Genomic DNA, 21430 nt, shown 5'->3' with positions numbered 1-21430 from the left:
TGACATCCATCTCCCGAATTCGTACGGTGCGAAGTCCACGGAAAAGGGTAACTTGGAGGGCCATGTTGCATGTATTGAAGTTCTGTGAGCAAAGGCATATTTGTGGGCGCAACCTATTTTTATAGTTAACTTTTTGCGGTCGTTGTATTTTGATAGGTTAACTTTTAACCTTTAACCTACAGTAACGAGAAAGCCATTTATTACAATTTTATTAATTAAACATCATAAATATTTGAAACATTTGAAACCTTCAAAAACATGAACCAGTGATTTCCGATACATTTTATTTAAACGAGAAAACCGTTGTTTAAACTAAGGTTAAACAACGGTTTTCTCGTTTAAATAAAATGTATCGGAAATCACTGGTTCATGTTTTTGAAGGTTTCAAATGTTTCAAATATTTATGATGTTTAATTATGCGTGCGTTATTGAAATCATCTGGGGTTGCACGCAGTATCAACAATAAACCACACTTCTTTGATTTTCTTCATACCCAAGGCACAAGCATATCACAATAAAGTTCCAATCCGTGATCCTTTTTATCACAGACATTCTATCAGATGGAAATTAGCTTAAGTCTGTCTTACTACAGTGAGTGTTTATAAACATTACCAACCTAAATAAAAAATTTAGAGCCACAAAGTACAGCAATTACAATTAAAAACTGTTGCCTGGTGTTCGCCCTTAAGAACTGAGTCAATGAACTAGAGTAGACAATAAGAACATTTATTACATGGCGTTTTAACATTAGCCAAAATGCTTGATTGTGATTGGTCAATAGCGCTCGGTTGCCCCTGACAGCGGACAATTATTTCTTGATAACTGACCGCTGCCATGGGCAACGCGCAATAATGACCGCTGATACGGGTAACAGAGCGCAATCAAGCATTTTGGCGAATGTTAAAACGCCATGTAATAATAAGGTAATATAACAGTGGCCTATTTCATGGTTTGCACATACATTGAATGTTACAATCACAGAGTTCATACGTGTGTTTTTACCAGGATTCTGTTTTAGTCAAATATAATGTATAATTATAAATATAACACTATAATGTAAAAGGAAGACTGAGATTCTCAAATGAATGGAATAAGTACTCAAGTAGGCAAGCACACAAATCCTTTAAAGGGGCACTTCACCAAAAAACAATGCTGATTTATTTTGGACATAATCTCACACACATCCAAAAACTAAAACACATATATATATATATGGATGGATGGTTCTCGAGATATGCGAAGGACAGACACACACACTGTAGTGCCACCATCTGGCCAAATGGCACCAAATTCAACCTTGCACTTCCCTGGGCAATACACCCACCAAGCATGAATTCAATCAGATGAATGGTTCTCAAGATGTGCAAATTACAGACACGCATCCACGCAAAGATGGGGGGGGGGGGGTTACAGGTGGGTTAGGTAGTAATAATAATAGAACATAGAACAAAGTGCAAGTAGTAATGATAATAGTAATAACAGTAGTGAGTGGCAGGATTCAATCAGACAGTAGTGATAGTGATGATGGCCTACATGGTCCAAACCGGAGTAACACACTGCACCAGAGTCCGTGCAGTGTTTATTACTAAGCGTCAGATAGTCCTAACAGTTCTCGAGGTCACCATGCAGCCGTTAGCTCTCCAGCAATTGGCAGCAGTCCGTGCCCACGGTTGTGGAGCCTGATGGCTACACGGGGGGATAATGATGGTGTCATGGGGGGATAATGCTCATCCTGGCTAGCTCCTCATAGAGGGGGTGGGGTGGGATTTTCCAGTATAGCATCGAGGGCAAGGGGCAATGTGTGACTAGGGACAGCCAGAGGACAATCTGAGCAGACCAGTGGGTGGTAGATGAGACGACTTCCCACGGGCACACATGGTGCAGGCGGACACGAAGGCGTGGGTATCAGTGTTCATGGCAGGCCATGGTGCCTTTTAAGCCTTTCACTACCACACTACCAAATGGTTAACCCTTTCACCGCGAGAATACAGAATGTTAACCATTTCACTGCCACACGACAAAAGGGGTTAACCCTTTCACAACCACACTACAGAAGGTTAACCCTTTAGGCGGCTTGGTGGCGCAGCGGACATTGCGCTCGTCACCAACGCAAGAGACACCGGGTTCGAATCCGGCTGTCGGCGTTGCCTCCGGCTTGGGCCGTCCGTCATACTAACTCAATTGGCAGAGTTAGCGGGTGGGAAGTCGAAGGGTGGTAGTCTGGTCGTTTTGAACAGCGACTCCTACAGGTCGGTTGGGGTGCCTGCACAGCAAAGTCAGGAAAATGGCGGGGGCAGTGTGAGCCTCCTACACGTTACTCCTCGCCAATGAGAGTCCGCGCTGGCAGGTGAAAAGATGTGACAGGCTGCCTCCACATGTATCGGAGGGGACATGTGATGCAAGGCTTCTATCCTCCCTACAACCGGCCAGTGGGGGGCATATGCGAGCAACGATCAGGACAGGGGAGGGAGAATTGGCACGAGAGGTAAATTGGGATGGGGAGAAAAATCACAGAAAAAGGAGGAGAAAAAGTAGATAAAAAAAAATTAACCCTTTCACTACCACACTACAGACGGTTAACCTTCTTTTTTTGATGTGGTAGTGAAATGGTTAACCTTCTGTAGTGTCTACCACAGAAGGGGGGAAACACTGTACAAACAAGCAAAACTGTACATTGGAATATTGACAACACCATACTAGGTAAATTACTGTACATTGGAGGGGGTTGGGTTAGGACATTTACAGGGGCCAGTTTCGAATTGCAGTCTCCCGTAGGTGTTCCTTGAGAGTGGTTTTGAAAGTGGGTAGTGATTCACATTCCTTTACAGCTTTGGGTAGGGCGTTCCACATTGATGTGGCATAATTGCGAAACGTGTTTAGTCCCTTGTTTGAGCCGAATCTGGGTTTAACATGATTTGTGGAGCTCCCTCTGGTGTTGTGATCGTGGTATTCACTGACCTTTGGGAAGTATTTTGACATGTACATGGGTACCTTGGTCGTGTAGTGTATTTTGTAGACCAGGCCCATTGCAAGTTGCTGTACTCTGTCATCTACTCTAAGCCATCCTAGGTTGTCAAAGTGGGCAGGGGTGAGGTGGGTTCTAGGAGTAAGGTCAAGCTGTCTGACCAGTTTGTTTTGTGCATGTTTGTAATTTAGTTTTTAGCGCCTTTGAGGTGCTTTGGTACCATGAGGTGCAAGCATGTAAGAGAGTTTGTAAGAGTTTGTAAATGGATGAGAGTTTGTAAATGGATGTTTTGATATAATTTAGCTGTTATTAAATCAAATCTCCATTAAATTCATCAAGTATTTCTACCGTTTTCTGGTCTACGTTCACCATGGATACAGGCGAGAAGAAGAAAAAATCTTATCGCCTGTCTCCACGGTGAACGTAGAATCCGTTTTCAAGTTTTATTTATTTGTCACATATAAGGTAAATTATAGTGAAATGCTTGGTTCTCTATGACCCTCCTGAAATTGTGCTTCATACAGTAAAGAGTTAAAGAATAAGGACCAAACACTATACAAAAATATACAATATACAAAATGCTAAAACTAAATGAGGTAAATAAATAAGTGTATAAGTGTTCCTTTTCGAACATGAAAATTGAGTTATGTTTTGTTTATTTTTATTTATTTATTTTTTCATTTAATTTCTTGAGATCAATGATTTGTTTAGATTTTATATTGTTTGTATTTATTTACATGTTCAAAATAAAGATTTCAAATCAAGAATAAATAGATCAGTTTTCAAGAAGTTTTCAATCAATCAATCAATCAAAGACTCATTTCGGCTTCCGTAATATGTTTTCTTTGCGTGCCAACCCATTGGCGCCACAGTTTGAACCAAAGCCCTATAAAAAGATCTCTCCCACTTTTAAATAATCTCTCTAACGGTCACTGGTTTGAACTGATCATTATGGACTCCAGCCTGTTACCATACTTGGCGGTTATAGAGAACATGGTTAAAAGTGGCTATAGCGATGAAAATATACGGAACCACTTGGTATTTGAATGTGGGTTGCAAAGAGGAGCTTCCATCGCAAATATTCGCCGTTTTTGTACAGAACATGGCATACAACGACAGCGAATGAAGGACCATCAAGTAGAAGCCGCCGTCTTCACTGCAATACAAGAGGTAGGCTACAGTTAAGTTTTACGTGAACATGGGTCTACGCTGGTTATATTGTTACATTGTATATTGAAATTCGAGAAACGACAGACACAGAGAAAGCCCATCTATTTATTCTTCTATTTACATGTCATAACTTCTTGTGTTTTTAAATGTTTCCGAATCCTGAAACGTTCAGATTATTTCCAGGTTTATGTGGAACATATTAGACATTTTCTATAAGCGCTTTCTCAGTCGCAATTTCAACCTGGGTGAACAGACATGTTTCTCACTCATTCGAAAGTTAAGCTACTATAAATTAACAACGTAAATAAACTGAACCGCCAAACATATCAAAATAGGACACCGAAATTAAATAACCTATTCGTATCTGGGGAGGGGTTATGAAAATGTACAGAACTAGCTTGATGACACAACCCGAAACATGTTTCTGTCAGATGGCAGCTGCTATGCTCGAGCTACGGGAGAACGTTACTTAACTTGATGCACGCCAACAAGGTCACGAAAGGGGCTAGTTACAGTGTGTAAACTATCGCTTATTGTTTATAGGCTATGTTGTAGCCAATTTAATGATTTTCTGCAGTTACTTTATTGAATGAAGGCACTGTTACCATGAAGGTGTTGACCAATTAGCTGGCAGTGGGCACAGGAGGCGGGGCTCAGATGTGCTCAGGCAGAGCCTGTATGTGTTCACAGGTGTGCAGCGGGAGGGAATTGGGTAATTATCACAGTGAAGCCACACTGTCTTTTTTTTTTTATCCACTTTTTCTCCCATTTTTCTATATTTTTCTCCCATCCCAATTTTCGTATCATCCAATTCAACCCTCCCCTGTCACGAACGCTGTTTCTTGCCTCCCACAAGCCGGCTGCAATGTGGACTAAGTCATACATAGCACAAGTCCCCTCCGGTACTTGAGGTAACAGCAGTCGCATCTTTTCACCTGCGCAGCTCGATCTCTCAGTGGCGAGGAGTAACGCGTGGGAGGCTCACGCTGCCCCCGACACTTCCTGATTCTACTGCGCAGGCGCACCAACCGACCTGTAGGAGTCGCTGTCCACAACCCCTGATCCCCACCCATCAGTTTCCCACCCCCTAATACGGCCAACGTGTATTAGTATGAACGACCAGCTAAACTGAAAGCAATGTGGAGCGCTGGGCTCGAGCAGGCAAGCCCAGCGTCTCCGTCATTCGTGGCGTTTGTTTTGTTTTCAGTTATATTGAGTCACTTTTTGGGTTTTATTTTGTAGCACTTATCCTGTGTTTAAGTTCCAGTTTAAACACAGAGGTTACAGTATGCTTATATTTGTCCACACTGCAAGTAAGAATAAAAACTCTCAAACGTACTCAAGGAGAAGACATCATTTTATTACCAACAAGCACCACGCGTTAGAAAGAGCTTCACCCAGTATTCCCTCACTGGCATCTTTTCTTGTTAGGTTGCCCTTACAGGCTATATCATGTGGCTTTTAGGCCTTGTCCAGACGACGATGTTGGGTGTATTTGATCGTATTGTAATAAATACGTGAGTTACAATAGGGACTAAACACGTTTCGCAATTATGCCACAACAATGTGGAACGCCCTACCCACAGCCCATATTTGTATATCTTGTATGTCATAAATGTCTGGATGTAACAGTACTGTATATCTGATGTCATAAATGTTATGATGAATTGAAAATGGAGGACCATGATGTAAACAAGACGAAAGTCTTTTTCTGGTCTGCATCCTCTTAGCAGTTTTGTATTGAGCCGTATTGTACCCATTCATTCTGCAATCTGTTAATAAAGTTTTCAATCAATTTAATTACATTGTATCTTTACCTTAAGACTGGTCCTACCTATGGCAGGAAGATGATGACTGGCTATCTTGCAGCCGCGGGAGCCTGTGCATCAGAGGGTCGTGTGGGACATGCGTTGCGCAACATTCATCCACCATATCATCGGGAACGATGCAGGGTAGGTTTTTTTTTATCAAATGTATAGCCTAATTATTATATTTTTCCCACATTTGAGAGCTAGTTGGAGGAACTTTTAAAAAGGCATTTTTTTGCTAGGGTGTTATTATGTGGTTGCTAGGCTGACAGGTGGTTTCTATAGGGTTTTTTCTATATAGTTGCTACAGGTGGTTACACCTAGACAAGCAGCCCCACGTCATGCTTTAGCTGTTTTCTCAACTTTGAACTTTGAGTATGGTTTGAGTATGCTGTTCTTTTTTGTCTGTCTTTAAGGGAGCCAGGAACCTCAATCCAGTTCCATATACTGCAGCCTATGTGGGTCACAAGATCCACATGGACCAAAATGAGAAACTGGTGATGTTTGGCGTGACCCATGTGCTGGCGATTGATGGCTTCTCCAGCAAAATTGTTGGACGATCCACTATGCCTGTTAAAAACAACCTTACCATATACACTGACGTTTACAGGTAATGAACAGGTCAATTAAAACCAGAGGTGCGTTCCTCATATCAACTCTGATTGCACGCACGCTAATGACGCCACGTGCACGCACGTTCCCGCGCATGCGCATAAATGTTCCCTCGCTTAAGCACAGACTAAAGATGGTGCCTAATTGCCTCTACGAATGGAATGTAACACATTTCATTCACAAGTTAGGTGTGAATTAGGGATGTCCGATATTATCAGCCGATATCGGCATTAAAATGTGATATCGGTATCCGTTTAAAAAAAAAATATATATATATATATATATTTATATTTATTTTTTTACATTTCTATAAGCTTTATTTACCCAGGCAAGCAAGTAAGAACAAATTCTGATTTTATTTATTGTCAAAAGTATGCATAATGTTGTGTTAATTCCACAACAAGAGATATGTAATGTTAATTACCTGAAATTATTCCATTTTTGGGGGGGGGGGGAAACCCTGCATATATCGGTATCGGTTGATATCGGTATCGGAAATTAAGAGTTGGACAATATCGGTATATCGGTATCGGTAAAAAAGCCAACATCGAGCATCCCTAGTGTGAATGTATCTGAGAACGTATTTAACACACCTGACGACCGGCGCTATTGATATGCAAAGTAGCCAAGGTGGGTACTTATAGCGAGTTGGCGAGTGCAGCGCATTCCTGTGTGCATGCACGTGCCGTGCACATCCGTGCATGCGCTTTTGCTCAAATCTTTGGGTGCACGGAGTGCAACCCCGTCCCATGAAGAACGCATCCCTGTTTAAAACACCTTTGTCCCTGACTCCCTGTACCCAAAACACCAAAGTATACTCTTGTCTGAATAACTCTGTCCACCTTGTGGAAATTATCCACAAAGGCCAAACGGCTCGTTTAAAGGCACAGTTTCTGAATTTGGCTGTGTGCATTTCTCTGTGGACTGAGCGTTTTGATACTTTCACAGTATTTATATGGCACCACCTACTACCTACCTAGACCTGCTTTATAATAATACCCAAAAAAAGGATATCTCCCTTCCTACAATATGTCCCCTTTCACAGCAAGTGAAAACTCGGATCTCCTCACTACCTGACAACACAAGAGCCACTATAATTTGTTTCCAACTTGCCAATGTTATTCTGTTTTCTTGCAGAAGTGCGGTAATGGAGCATGGCATATGGGACCAGGTCAGAGTGGACCATGGGAAAGAGTTTTATTTAACTCTTTACATGCAGGATAAGTTGGCCAGCCACCGCCACAACACAGAGAGGCCACCATATAGGCAAACACCATCAACAAAGGTGCGTAAGAAATTAGAACAAGACTTAATACAACAATACAATATATATATATATACAATAGTTAATCTGGAAAAAGAAAAGTGTATAAAGATTCTGAAAATGTCTTCTATATTTTACAATAACAGAATCACACCATTGAACGGATCTGGCCAGAGATCAACAACAGGGTTAACTACCCATTGAAAGTGGCTTTGGTCCATCTGGTGGATCAGGAGGAGCTGGATATGGAGGCCAGCCTGACAAAATTCTGCGTGTCAAACCTGACATGCCAGTTGGCCAAGCTCGGAGTTGATTGTGTGGTTCAAGCATGGAATGCACACAGGATTCCAGGTTTGTGTTATAGTTTGTCTCTCAAGTAAAGGTGTGATATAGTCTGATTTCTGATACATTTTATTTAAACGAGAAAACCGTTGTTTAACCTTCATAGTTAGAGCAATGGATAATTTTTTGCTCAACTTATTTTAGGAAAGGGGATCCCCAGGTACTTGGCCGGAGAGGGATGCCCAAAACGAGTGTCCACAGACCTTTTGCCAGATGCATCAGTGGCTGCAGACTGGTATGAGCAAGAGGTTGGATCGCTGACACGGGTTTCTCACTTCGGCACCAACCCTTTTCAGAGTTCACAGGACCAGGAAGCTGCAGAGAGAGAATTTGCTCTGCAGTACCCTGATGTGAGCATACTGTTGGACAATGCTGTAAACAATCAGCCAGAACCGTTTAAATCTGGGCTCAAAAGTCTGATTGACATTACAAGGAGACATTCTCAGCATTGAGAGCCTATTTCAGGGGTGGCCAACCAGTCAGAGACTAATGGCGCTTTTCCACTGCATGGTACCTACTCTACTCTACTCTACTCTACTCTGTATTTTCGGTTTTCCATTACCAAAGTACCTGGTACCAGGCTGGTACCAGGTACTTTTTCTGTACTTTTTTAGTCCCTGCTCGAGTCTGGTTCCAAGCACGAGCCAAGCGGGTAGAACTGGTACTATAAAAGTCACGTGAAACACTGCAGACCACTGATTGGTCAGAAGAGAGACGCGTCACTAGTTGGAGAGTCTGAACTGGTCTGAACGAAAACAGAAAGCCGCCATCTTTAATGTCTCGCATAGGATTTCATTATGGTTGCAGCAGGCACAAGTTCAATAAACAAACGATACAGTCACTGTGTATTCTGCCTCATTTATTGATTAAACAAAACCGACATCAACACAATTTGCCACCGAGCGGAGAGTTTAGTCTCGCAAAAAGATCGCTGACTTGTTAAGGCTTAAGCTCCACAACGGTGGAAGGAATGTTGTAATGTGCTAATGGTGTGCTAGCGTTTTAGCATGGCTATCGTACATAGCGGGTTCAATATAACTCGCTATTGATTGTTTGTATGAGTAACGTTAATGCTAGTAGAATAGACACAACGTGAGGTAATCACCATCCATTTTAAACCGGTTATTACCTAATGCTAACGTTAGCAAATAGACGCGACTGGTAACGTTACAGCGTTGTTGTTAGCCTAATGCTAACGTTAGCATATATAGACAGCCTAGCTGACGTTAACGCTTGTAGAATAGACACAATGAGGGGTAACGTTAGCGTTAGCAGAATAGACACAACGAGAGTCTCGTTAATGTTGTTATTGATTGATTGAAAACTGTGTTTTACTCTGGCTTGCCAAGCTCATAGCCCCTTTCGTGACTGTGATGCACCGAGTGAATCCACAGTCACTTGCTCCTTAATAGGAAACCAACCTAGATTTACCATGAAGGACTGGTTCTGGCCGAACCGTTCGTTATACAAGTATCACAGAGACATTTCAAAGGTACTCACAGTTGCACGAGGGTTTCGGACAGAGATACGGGATGGTTTGAAAGCTCGGCGTTGCTAATAAACATTTTAAATATTTTTTATAAACTGCTCAACACTGCATTATTTCCGGCGTTGGCTGCCTGGTGTGATCACAGCGCATGCGCATCATGCACCCAACGCCGGAAATAATGCCGTTTTGAGCAGTTTATAAAAAATATTTAAAATGTTTATTAGCAACGCCGAGCTTTCAAACCATCCCGTATCTCTGTCCGAAACCCTCGTGCAACTGTGAGTACATTTGAAATGTCTCTGTGATACTTGTATAACGAAGAGTTCGGCCAGAACCAGTCCTTCAGGGTAAATCTAGGTTGGTTTCCTATTGAGGATCAAGTGACTGTGGATTCACTCTGTGAGCTCTCATGCTGATCACCAGCAGCCCCGCCTCCCCACACGGAGACAAACTGAGTACTTTATTTTAGTACCTGCAGTGGAAAAGCAACATGGTACCAGGTACCTAAAGCGAGTAGAGTAGAGTAGAGTCGAGTAGGTACTATGCAGTGGAAAAGCGCCATAAGAGCCACAAAAATTACTGTGGTACCACAAAGAGCCACACCATATACCAGCGTTTCTCAACCTTTTTTTTCAGTCACGGCACCCTTCATGTGTTTATAGGTCTCACCCTCTGGCCTCTGAAGTTGCTAATGTCTTTTTTATTTGGGCCTCACAGGGTTAAAAGTACCCTGTGAGACCCACGGTTGCAAAATTACAAAATCACTTTTAGCCATTTAAAAAAATTATGTTTATAGGGCGGTCAGGTGGCGTAGCGGAGATTGCGCTTGTCACCAACGCAGGAGATGCTGGGTTTGAGCCCAGCTCTCTGCGTTGCTACCAGCTTGGCTGGTCGTTCATACTAATACAATTAGCAGTATTAGGGGGTGGGAAGCTGGTGGGTGGGTATTTGGCGTTGTGGACAGCGACGCCTACAGGTCAGGTATCGGCGCTTGCTCAGCGGGGCAGGACTTGGTGGAGATAGCATGCCTTCCCACGCGTTACACTTCACCAATGAGAGTCCTCGCTGCCAAGTGAAAAGACGTCACTGGCAGTCGCCACACGTATCGGAGGAAGCGCACGGTCGGCTTCGGGACGCCCTTGTATCGACTCGTAGGAGAACATGCATACAGCAGCCAGGTAGGGGGGGGGGGGGGGGGGGATTGGCATGACTAAATTGGGACTGGGAGAAAAACAGAAAATTGGAGAGAGAAATAAAAAAATACAAATTTAAAAAAAGTGTTTATTTAAAAAATGTTAAGCACATGTAGGCCTATAGTGAATTGGTCCTGTTGTTCAGCCTCACAATGCTATTTGATAGTAAATGTGTTTATATGTCCCACCCTCTGGCCTCTGAAGTTGCTAATGTCTTTTTAATTTGGGCCTCACAGGGTTAACCTCTTAAGCCCGAGATATACAGTAAAAGTGTATATTTTCAGCATGACGTTTGTTTACCAATTATTTTAACTGTTATTAGTGAAATATAAGATTATAGAAATCTCAGGGCATTGAGTCGGAAACCGGCGCATATTGACAGGAGGAAGTGGCACAGCCAAAAGTGAGTGTAGTCTTTTGAAGGAAGAGACTCAGGGCTTTCGAATTTCGAAAAACTACCCTACCCAGCTCACACCAGCCCCTGTCAATCATCTGACTTCTGGATTTACTTTTTTATTTCTCTTATTTTTGGGGATTATCTCCCACAAACTTGAACGTTATTGCCATAAGACAGAACGCAGTTAGTTTCTCTACCTTTTTGTGAACGTCTTGCAAAAAACGGTGTTGCAATACGATGAAAAATGGTGGAGAAATTTACATTATAAAAAAGATGGCAGAATTCAGTACTGTATCTACAAAACCTTCTGTTTAATAATCTTCCCTTTATTCATTTGCTTAGATTTTTCAGGTCTGGTCAATTTTAGCATGGTGTTATTCACAGTCAAAGATAAATAAAATTAAATAGAATTGATATTCTCCTTTGGTTCATTACAATTTACTCAAGCCTAGTAACAGACACACTATTTCTGACTATATTCAGATCCCAAGAACATGCCAATGGACCATTAAAAAAAAATTGTAAATGTTTATTATATGTCCTTATGAATGACATAAAAAAAGGAAGAAAAAAATTATTATTATTTTCTATTTTTTTATGGATGGAAGAGCTGCAAGCCGCGGGTTGGCCACCCCTGGCCTATTTCAAGGATGGCACAAAAAGTCACTGACTTATTTCCACTGTGGTCCTTGGTCTCAGCAGCACATACATAAACATGTATTACACATAATATCATCAGCCTACAGTATATTGCTCAAAGTAAAATACAACATTATTAATAAAATATGTACAGACACACTAAAACTACACTACATTAAAACTAGAACCTTCCTTAGTTACTCTGGGACATTTTCTAGGAGCCATTTCCTAACGTTCACCGTGAAACTATACAAGTTAGTATAGAATTAGAAACTGGCCCCTGTAAATATCCTAACACAACCCCCTCCAATGTACAGTAAATGTCCTAACCCAGTAATACACAAGACCCTCTTCTTGGACCAAGTAAGGTTGTCGATAATCCAATGTACAGTTACCCCCCCCCCCCGCCCAACCACCTCCAATGTACAGTTACCCCACCCCACCTACCCAACCCCCCCCCCCCACCCCACCTCCTCCAATGTAGTTTCTTCGTCAAATGTATATACTCTTCTTTTTTTCTTTTTTTAAACTCTTTTTGTATCACAAACGGTACTGTATTTGTAAATCTGGTATGTCATAAATGTATAGATGTAGCAGTACTGTCTATGTTAGGGATGGGCGTGAGTAATCGATTACTCGTAGCTATGAGAAAAATTGATCTTAAATTAATAATTTTTATGGAAAAAGAAAATATTAGAAATATTTTTATATATTTGTTTCACATGTATGTGTAAGATTATAACTGTTTGTTGGTTTCCTTAAACATATACGTGAATGAACAAAATTAGGTAAAAAATAAAAGATTAAATTTATATTTTTTTGTTTTTTTCGAGTAATACACGATAACTCGAGTAGGATTTTTCTTTAAAATGCCCATCCCTACTATCTATGTCATATATGTTATGATTAATTGAAAATGGGGGACCCTGATGTAAACAAGACGAAAGTCTTTCTCTGGTCTGCATCCCCTTAACAATTGTGTGTATTGAGCTGTACTGTATTGTACCCATTCTGCAATCTGTTAATAAAATGTTCAATCTATCAGGTTCAAGCTTTGTTTGGTGGTCAAAGGCAACTCATTCCACTCCTGTGTGTTTCCACCTCATGGCTATCAATATTTCTTGGCTGCTGTAACGCCTGCCAGAATGATTCTTTTTTTGCTGTATGGAGGCCGGCAGTATACATATAATTTAGGAGCAGTGTTGCTGCTGCAAGTGGAATTGTCAGGTTACATGTTTGAAAGTATGGTTGTTATCCAGCATACAGCCCTCTCAACATGTCCCTTGCAGTAGTTCTATCTATTACTTAATTTCACAATTTTCTTATACTTTGATTCTACTGTCGCCATGTATGCATATGCCCACTACATGTATTTATTGCTCCATCTCCGCCCACTACAAACATGGGAACTCAATAACCCCCCTCCCCATCTCTCTGAGTGGTTGTCTCGTAGTGTTGGCCAAGGTGGTGGATGTCTCTGGGTCTTGGCCAAGATTGCAGTGACTGTTCTACCCCCACACTGGTTATGTGCACCACCGAGGGCATGGATCAGCTTCATACCGTCTTCTGTCCATGGTCGGTCAATGTGGTTTAGACGTTTAGTTAATTGAGTTCATTGCTGGGTTAAGTACTTCTATTCTATTCACATAATATGCTTACTACATATATCTCATTTGAGTAGTGGAAAAGGGGTAGGATTAAATAAGTGTACTTCTTCCTATTCCTTTTCGAACATGTAAATTGAGTTATGTTTAGTTTATTATAAAAAAAAATCCATTTCATAGAGATCAATGATTTGTTATGATTTTATATTTTACATGTTCGGAATAAAGATTTCAAATCTATTCTATTCAGATTTTTGCTTACCACATCTATCTATTGCTATGTCCGCCTATCACAATCACGCAAACTGTAACGCTTGTCCCATATCCCTGTCTCCCTGTGAATGGCTGTCTCGTGGTGGACGTCCCGTGATGATGACCGGGAGGATGCGACCCTCTCTGCGTCGCCCCATGCCTCAAATAGATCCGCCATCAGCTCTATTTACAATCTTTTAAAATGTTCAGTTGCTATTGCATGCACTTATCCGTGTTTCATAACATATGTATGCATGCTTACCAACTGTTTTATTGCAACACTAATAATGTGTTTGTTTTAATGAAACTACATTAAGTGTGTCTTTAGACGACACGTTAAGGACAGCATTAGCTAGCTTGATAGGATGATCAACATCATCCAAGCTAGCTAAGTTATTCCATTCTGTGTACTGCATATTACCATACTTACCATATTTACCATCAGTCATGCTCTTGCTAATAATGCGATGTCTGTCTGTGTCTAGGCAAACACTAGGAACGGGTATATACCAGCTCATGAAAGACATGACAGATGCACCCATAAGCTACCTTGCAGCAGAAGACACACCTGAGGTAGAAGCTTGCGGCAGGACATATGCTGTGGGATGTGGCCTAAGCCACCAGGTGAGAAACGTATATAATTATGGAATAAGATAAGAGTGCATAACTAGTCCCCAGCTCCAGTACTTCCTGGAGGAAGCTTGCACATTGGTTTCCTGTCAAATATTAGATGAAGTTATTAATCTCAGGTGTGCAGCACAGCTGATTAATCCCATCAGGAAACCAGTGTGTGAGCTTCCTCCATGAAGTACTGAAGCTCAGACATGTGTTCTGTATCGTTAGTGGCTTAGCTTGGCATCGCTACTGCACTATCTCGCGTACGTGCACGCGTACTGAATAAACCACAAATGTACCTCTAATACCAGTATTAGTCTGACCACACCCCTCATCAGCTTACCTTCATAAGCAGGTGTGTGGTCACCTGCTCTCCTACTTCTCGCTTTCACCACAAGGAAGAGGTGCCTCGGTAGATCCCCACACTTGACACCATGATGGAAGAAATTGGATTAGGAACAGCTTGGGAAACAAGGATACGTTGACATCATATCTTTATTTTCTCTCTCACTATTTTCGAGAAAATACGGCGATATTGTCTTCGTACTGGAGTGTCTAGAAGATGATGATCATTCTAAAAACCCTCCACCGGTTTTCGTATTGGGAGCACGCCGCTGCATGCTTCTCAACTGCAGTTCCTTGCTGTGTTTGTTGGGGTGAAACCTGTCAGGCCACAGCTGAACTGTCGGACATGCCGCTGTTGTGAGGAGCGGTGCGTTCCAGGTTGGGTGAGTAGTGTTTGCTGGCGGGCTCCACTTGTCTGTTAGTGCTATGGGGGCTACTTGACAAAGTTTATGGAAACCGGCCCCAGGCTAGGGTCCTTTGTTTAGCCGTCTGGGCGACAGAAGGCCTTGGTCTGGCGACCATTATAGTTTTAACTAGTGGGCCGCGACCATTGACACTGGTGATCCCTGTGTGTTCTGGACGAGTGGATTCTCTCTGTCACCGTGTTAAGACCCCATCTTTCATATCCAAATGAGAGTATTCCTTCACGAGGGGATATGTGCATGTAATGTGCGATAGCGGCAGATTCATGTTCAAAGTCAGCTATACAGGCCAGTTGGTACTGTGCTGATTCCGCCGGACGTGGTAATGTCACCGTTGTGAAGCGGTGTTGACGTCTTGTTTTCTCTTTTCTCTTAAAAAGTGAGGAGGGTTCAGAACGGCGGCCTGTCTGGGTGAGTGTTATGTCATTGTTTACATGTTCATAGCTTACGGTTAGCCGGTCAGTGGCCTGGCGCGGGGTAGCTTAGCTTCTCGCGCGCCGCCGGGAGCTCGCTTCTGATCGCGTGCGTCGTTAGATCGGCGTCTCGCGAGCGGAAGCAATAGCACCCGAACGGTTGGAGCAGCCGTTAGCTTGATGCTATTCTGTTGAACGTGCTTTGATTTTAACATGTTTTACACTCTTGACCACGACGTCATCCTTGACAGGGGATGTTCGTCGACCCTGCCTGAGCCTAGACGGGGATTGCGTCAACAAAGAGGACTGTAGCGACTGGTGGAGCGGCGACGCTGCCCGGATCGAACAACACAGGACGGCTGTGTTCTACGGTGTCTTGTGACTGCACTTCGCTGATCTGCGTTCCGGGTAGGTACGGGGTTGGCCAGACCTCATAACACGTCTTCTGGTTTTACTTTGCTAAATGTATTGTGAATAACGGTGTTTTTTCCCAAAACGTGTGTTGTTGCAATGCATTTGGGATACGTTGCGGGTTGTGTGTGAGCTGTTTTTGTCACTGGCAGTTAGCTTCTCCGTGCAGATCGTGATGTATTGATCTGGTTGTTGTGTGAGAAACATCATGGTGTTTATGTGTACCGTGTACTCACTACTAAGGCAACTAACCTATGAAGCTATGCTTGGTGACAAGTGAGTAAAAGAATGTTCTTTCTCAGACTGTAATGACAATGAACAGTGAGTTCACACATTAACAGGTTTTCCTGTTTTAACTGGCCGTATTGAGGGTAAAATAGGAGGATTGTGTTTTTCCCCCCCGGTTCCCTGGGGACTTTATCACCTCCTATCAGACATGTTGTGCATTAATTGTGTCTTTTGTGTGGTAGGGATACGATGTAACTCTTAGCTTGATTGCTGAGGTTGTGCTAAATCTGCTGGAGAAACTTATTTCCTAAAGGGAAATTGGTTTGGTTGCTGTCATGTGTGCTTAGCAAGGCCTGTGGTCGATACTAATCAAGAATGATGTATTCTCTCATTGTGAAAAAAAACGGCGTTCCTCTGTTGAGTGTTTTTGCCATTTTTTGTAGGTGATGATGGGTTGTGTGTGTCATGTGACCTACAACTGGGTTGTACTGGCCACAGAAGCACATGTGTATGTTGGACCGGGGTTCTTAGAGCCCTCTCTATTCTGTGTTTTTCCTTAGTAAAAATCAGATAGCAGGTTAGCTCGTGCGCTGTGTGGAGCTGTGAAACGCTTCATAGAGCTGACTATGACTGTCATATTCTCTTTTTGTCGTTACGTCGTATCATGGGTGTGGGGTCGTAAAGGGGTGAACTGGTAACCTTTCCTCTCCCCATTGTTCTGTCGGTCAGGGGTACACCCCCTGTCCTTCAAGGTTCCCGTCACGTGGCGGTTCGCACGTTACGGGGGGGGGGGGGGGGGGGGGGGAGTTCCTGGTCCCACGGCCTGGTATATTGGGCGTGTGCACCGCAGGAATTCCCCCGCCATGGAGTACGTCACCGTGCGCGTCTCTGTTGGTAGGACTTCCGTGTGCTGTTCAGGTCCATGTGATGGATCTGTTTTCAGGGGGGGTGGTCAGGGCTCCTCCTCACCAAGCGCCTACTCAGGCCTTCTGTGAGTTCGGACTCCTTCTTCCATGTGAGGAAGCCTCCATCAGAGTACAGAGCCTTCCTCCTCAGATTGTCAAAGTGAGTGGACCCTCTAGAAGGGTCCTTTTCTATTGTATGTATATTCGATTCAATTCGTTTATTGAGTGTGTATGGGTTCGGTGCCTCTTCCCCGGAGGCCCTAAAACCAGTTTTTTACATGGCTCAAGGTGCAATATATTCTTTTCAATCTGTACAGCTCGCGTGGGAAGTCTCTCTGGGGATCCCTGTCTCTTTCCTATGGGAGGGTGGTGGGATGTAAAAATGTGAAAAATTTTTACCCCGGCTGTGTAGACTGGGATACATACTGTTGATGCTTCCTTCTTTCTATTCCAGAAGTGTTGGAGTTAGGGAGTGTCACACCCCTCTTGTCGTTCCCCTGGGCGCCTTGGGGATTCAATGACAGGTCTAAATAGCCTGTTCATTGATGGGGGTGTGTCCCGACGCACGTATAGTGCTAGCTCGCTGTAAACAGGCGATTGACTGGCACGCCTTGGTTGCTTGTGGTTGAAACAGCGTTTTTATAAAGCAACTGAGATGGGGGTTTTTCCTCTTCCGGCGACCACATCCCATAACCTGGGTGGGTTGTCGACGGATTCTCGTTCATGTCTGGGGGATGATGACGGGATGGATCTGAACATATGTAGTGGGGTCTCACGCCCTTGGGGTGGGCCACCAGGCGCGGTTCGTCCGAACGTCTGGGTGGCGCCTTCTTTTCATGTTAAGATCAACACGCATATCTGCCCTTCTCCTGGAGTAGGCATGTCGGCGTGGTTAGGGCACGGGACTGGTTCTGGTCACGCTGGTCCAGATCAGTTGAACCCGTTGTCCGCCGGGGATGCAGATCTGCTGTTCTGGTACCCTGAGGGACTTGGGCTTTTTTCAGGGGGAAAAATGCCAGGTCGGTCTGGGTGTCACAGGGTTAAGCGCTATGGAGACCCTGGTTGGGTATGTTTTTACTCAGCACTGTCGTCATGGCTTACAGCCATGCCATTCTGTACGCGCTCGATCTCGTCGGATCTCGGCCGCTACACAGGTTGGTCCTGGTTAGTACTTGGTTGGGAGACCGCCGGGGAATACCAGGTACGGTGTGCTTAGGGGCTGGTTCTCCATTATTTTTCGCTCCTCTCTCACGCATGGCGAAGAGGGGCCTGTGGGGGTGGTTTTTTGACCTCCTCTGGTGACCCTGTGCTTCCCGTACCGCCAGGCCCGGTCCGAAGTGATGTTTGCGACCCGTAGGCCTGGGTTAACCCTTTTTGGAAACTGAAACACTTGTACTGCGGTATAGCCGGTGTATACCCGCAGGTGTGTTTTGGAGTTTTTTCTTGAGGGGTTATAGGAACAACCACCGCATTGGGTAACACCGAGGTGGTTGATTCCCTGGTGTGTTGGAGCAGTGTCAACTCCCGGGTTCACCGTTTGAGGGTGCCCCTGCACGTTCATGACGTCTGCCAATCGTGTCAGCCTTCTCTGCCTCGACCCCTCTGGGTGGGGGTTGTTAAATGGAGGCTTGGTCATGCAACACCGCCAGCTTACGCTCCTTCCGCCGGGGCGGCTGTGTTCAGCTGTCCCCTCTGGCGCCTGTCTCGTCCGCAGTCTCCAGGCTAGGGTTAACAGCCTGTTGCCTGGTTTTTCCCCGGTGCGCTGCCTGCTTCCGTTGGTTAACCTTTTTTGTGTGCTTACGGCCATGCTGACTGCCTATTCTGCAGGGTCAGTGTGCCAGGCGGTGTACTATTGGGGGGACGGGGCCCGCTCGGCTTACGGCCATACCGACCTGAACACGCCCGATCTCGTCCGATCTCGGAAGCTGGGCAGGTTCTGGCCTGGTTGGTTCCGCCTGGGAATACCAGGTGCAGTAACTGAGGGGCCTTTGTCCGAATACGCTGGCGATGTGGGGGGCGGGGCACTACGTGCCCACCTGGTGGGGTCTTGATGCTGGCATCATGGACTTCTCCGGGCCCCCATTCTAGGGAGTCCAGTCCTTTTGGTGGGTCTGGGTCTTCCTTCGTGCTCCGCTGCTACGGCCTTGCCACGGGGTTGGGTTTGCCCTTGACCCCGTGATTCTGGGGGCAGTAACGAGGTTGTTCCTCCGTTCGTTCCCGGGTGGCATGCGGGTTGTGCGTGTGTGTAGTCGTGGGGTCAAGCCACGGTCTGCTCACCCTGTGCGTTGAGTTGCTTGAGTGCCTCTTCGCACGGTCGGGTCCGTCGCCCTCCCGTGACGTCCCTAATAGGGGGGCTACCCTCCATTAGGGGGGGTCGGGGGGGCTCGGCCCTCCCTGTTCTGATGGTTTTGGGGGGCTGTCAGCGGGGTGTATTTGTCAGCCAAGTGGCTCCGCTTGGCCTCCCTTGTGCAGTAGCGATGCCAAGCTAAGCCACTAACGATACAGAACGTTAGGTTATGACTATAACCAAGTTCTGTTAGTTAGGGGCGATGCTTGGCATCGGACGGCCGCTGCAGCCCTTGTCCTCACCTTGTGGTGAAAGCTTGGGAAGGAGGAGAGCAGGTGACCACACACCTGCTTATGAAGGTAAGCTGATGAGGGGTGTGGTCAGACTAATACTGGTATTAGAGGTACATTTGTGGTTTATTCAGTACGCGTGCACGTACGCGAGATAGTGCAGTAGCGATGCCAAGCATCGCCCCTAACTAACAGAACTTGGTTATAGTCATAACCTAACGTTTCCTGTGCAGCACACCTGAGATTAATCACTTTATCCAGTTGGTTTTTTTTTTTTTCTGTTTATTCTATACTGTTCTTTGTTCTTAGCTATGTGAAGCTTGTGGTTGACAAGTGTCATGTCTAAATGTGATTGATTGATCCAACACTGTTTGACATGAAATTTATGTGAGGGAATTTATGTTCCCTCTCTTGCTTCCCTGTGTTTTTTTCTTTTTTTCTTTTTTACATCCTCTATATTCCAGATTTGGACATACTCGTGATCCTGGCGTGTGCCATCCTCAAGAGAAATTGATAGTGACTGTTCGAGTGTTAACATTTCGATACGATTGAATGATTGTACAATAGCCTACGTTCATAATCTGCATGCAAACTGAAAAATTCCTTTTGTTGGTCTCCTTTTCCTAGGTCATCAGAGAGGTCAACCATCCTGTGGACGTCCATTTGTAAGTGCTTTGGGTGTCTTGAAAAGCACTATATAAATGCAAGTAATTATTATTAGACCATTTATTATGTTCTGATTTACCTCTGACCAATGAACGATCTTCATCCTTTCATAATGTTAAATCTATGTTATTGTGTTACTTTGTTAGACCTGTGCCACTGCTGCTGGTGTACAGTAGTGAATACTGCAGCACTCCCAAGCAGCCCCTTTTTACTGTATATTTATATTAGAATGTACATACATTACATAGGAAAGGTGAATCCTGGACCGTATTTTATTATTATTATTTTATTCTTAAGCTTACTTTATTCTTAGGCATTTTTTTGTTATTCGTGATTTGTTTTGTCTACCTAAATGTTTACTGTGAGCGATTTGTAGTGCCAAATTTCCCTCTGGATGATTAAAGTATTTATATTCTCTTCTATTCTGGTGTGGTGTGGGAAAAGATACAGGTGATCAACACCTTGATCAATGCTGCCTGCAATACATGAGTATTTAAAACTGAAACATATCTTTTCTTATTAACAGGTGCTTCTTGGGCATCAACCCGGAGAAAGGCTCAAGGGGAAAGAAACAAAGCACTATTAACCCTCATGTGACCACCCTTCTCCGGAAGCTGATAGATTTTTTTTGTATCCACTTTTTCTCATTTTTCAATTTTTCTCCCATCCCAATTTCGCCTCACCAATTCTCCCTTCAATTCTCCCCTCCCCTGTCTTGAACGTTGCTAGACTATGCCTCCCACTGGTCGGCTGCAGTGAGGACCAAGCCTTGCATCACGTGTCCCCTCCGGTGCACGAGGAGGCAGCTGTCGCATCTTTTCACCTGTACAGCGCGATCTCTCAGTGGCGAGGAGTAACGCGTGGGAGGCTCACGCTGCCCCCGTTACTTCCTGATTCTGCTGTACAGGCGCACCAACCGACCTGTAGGCAACGTCCGATCCCCACCCACCAGCTTTCCCACCCCGTTAGTGGCGAGCGCCTTGCTCACTGCGCCACTTAGCCGCCCTGGAAGCTGATAGACAACTGTCATGATCCTGTCGTCCCTGCTCCTCTTTTTATTCTTTTGAGTGCGTGCAAGAAAACTGTTAATTTATTAGTTCCTTTTTTCACCAC

At 44.2% G+C, this 21430-nt stretch overlaps 1 protein-coding gene across 1 annotated transcript in view; it reads left to right on the top strand.

Moving 5' to 3' along the window:
• Positions 1-1875: 1875 nt before the first annotated feature.
• The window catches only part of LOC311237251 (uncharacterized protein), a gene marked incomplete at both ends in the record, with an annotated part of 69070 nt that continues 49515 nt past the window's right edge, over positions 1876-21430 (top strand). The window contains 5 exons of the mRNA XM_084325058.1: positions 1876-1902; positions 5959-6087; positions 6360-6553; positions 7693-7840; positions 7966-8111. Of these exons, the coding sequence (XP_084181184.1) occupies positions 1876-1902; positions 5959-6087; positions 6360-6553; positions 7693-7840; positions 7966-8111 (644 nt within the window). The remainder of the gene's footprint in view (positions 1903-5958; positions 6088-6359; positions 6554-7692; positions 7841-7965; positions 8112-21430) is intronic.

This window comes from Notolepis coatsorum, assembly GCF_963971535.1.
Source record: "Notolepis coatsorum genome assembly, chromosome: 11".
Classification (NCBI taxonomy): domain Eukaryota; kingdom Metazoa; phylum Chordata; class Actinopteri; order Aulopiformes; family Paralepididae; genus Notolepis; species Notolepis coatsorum.
Note: the sequence above shows the minus strand (reverse complement) of the source record. Positions and strands in the feature narration are given on the sequence as shown.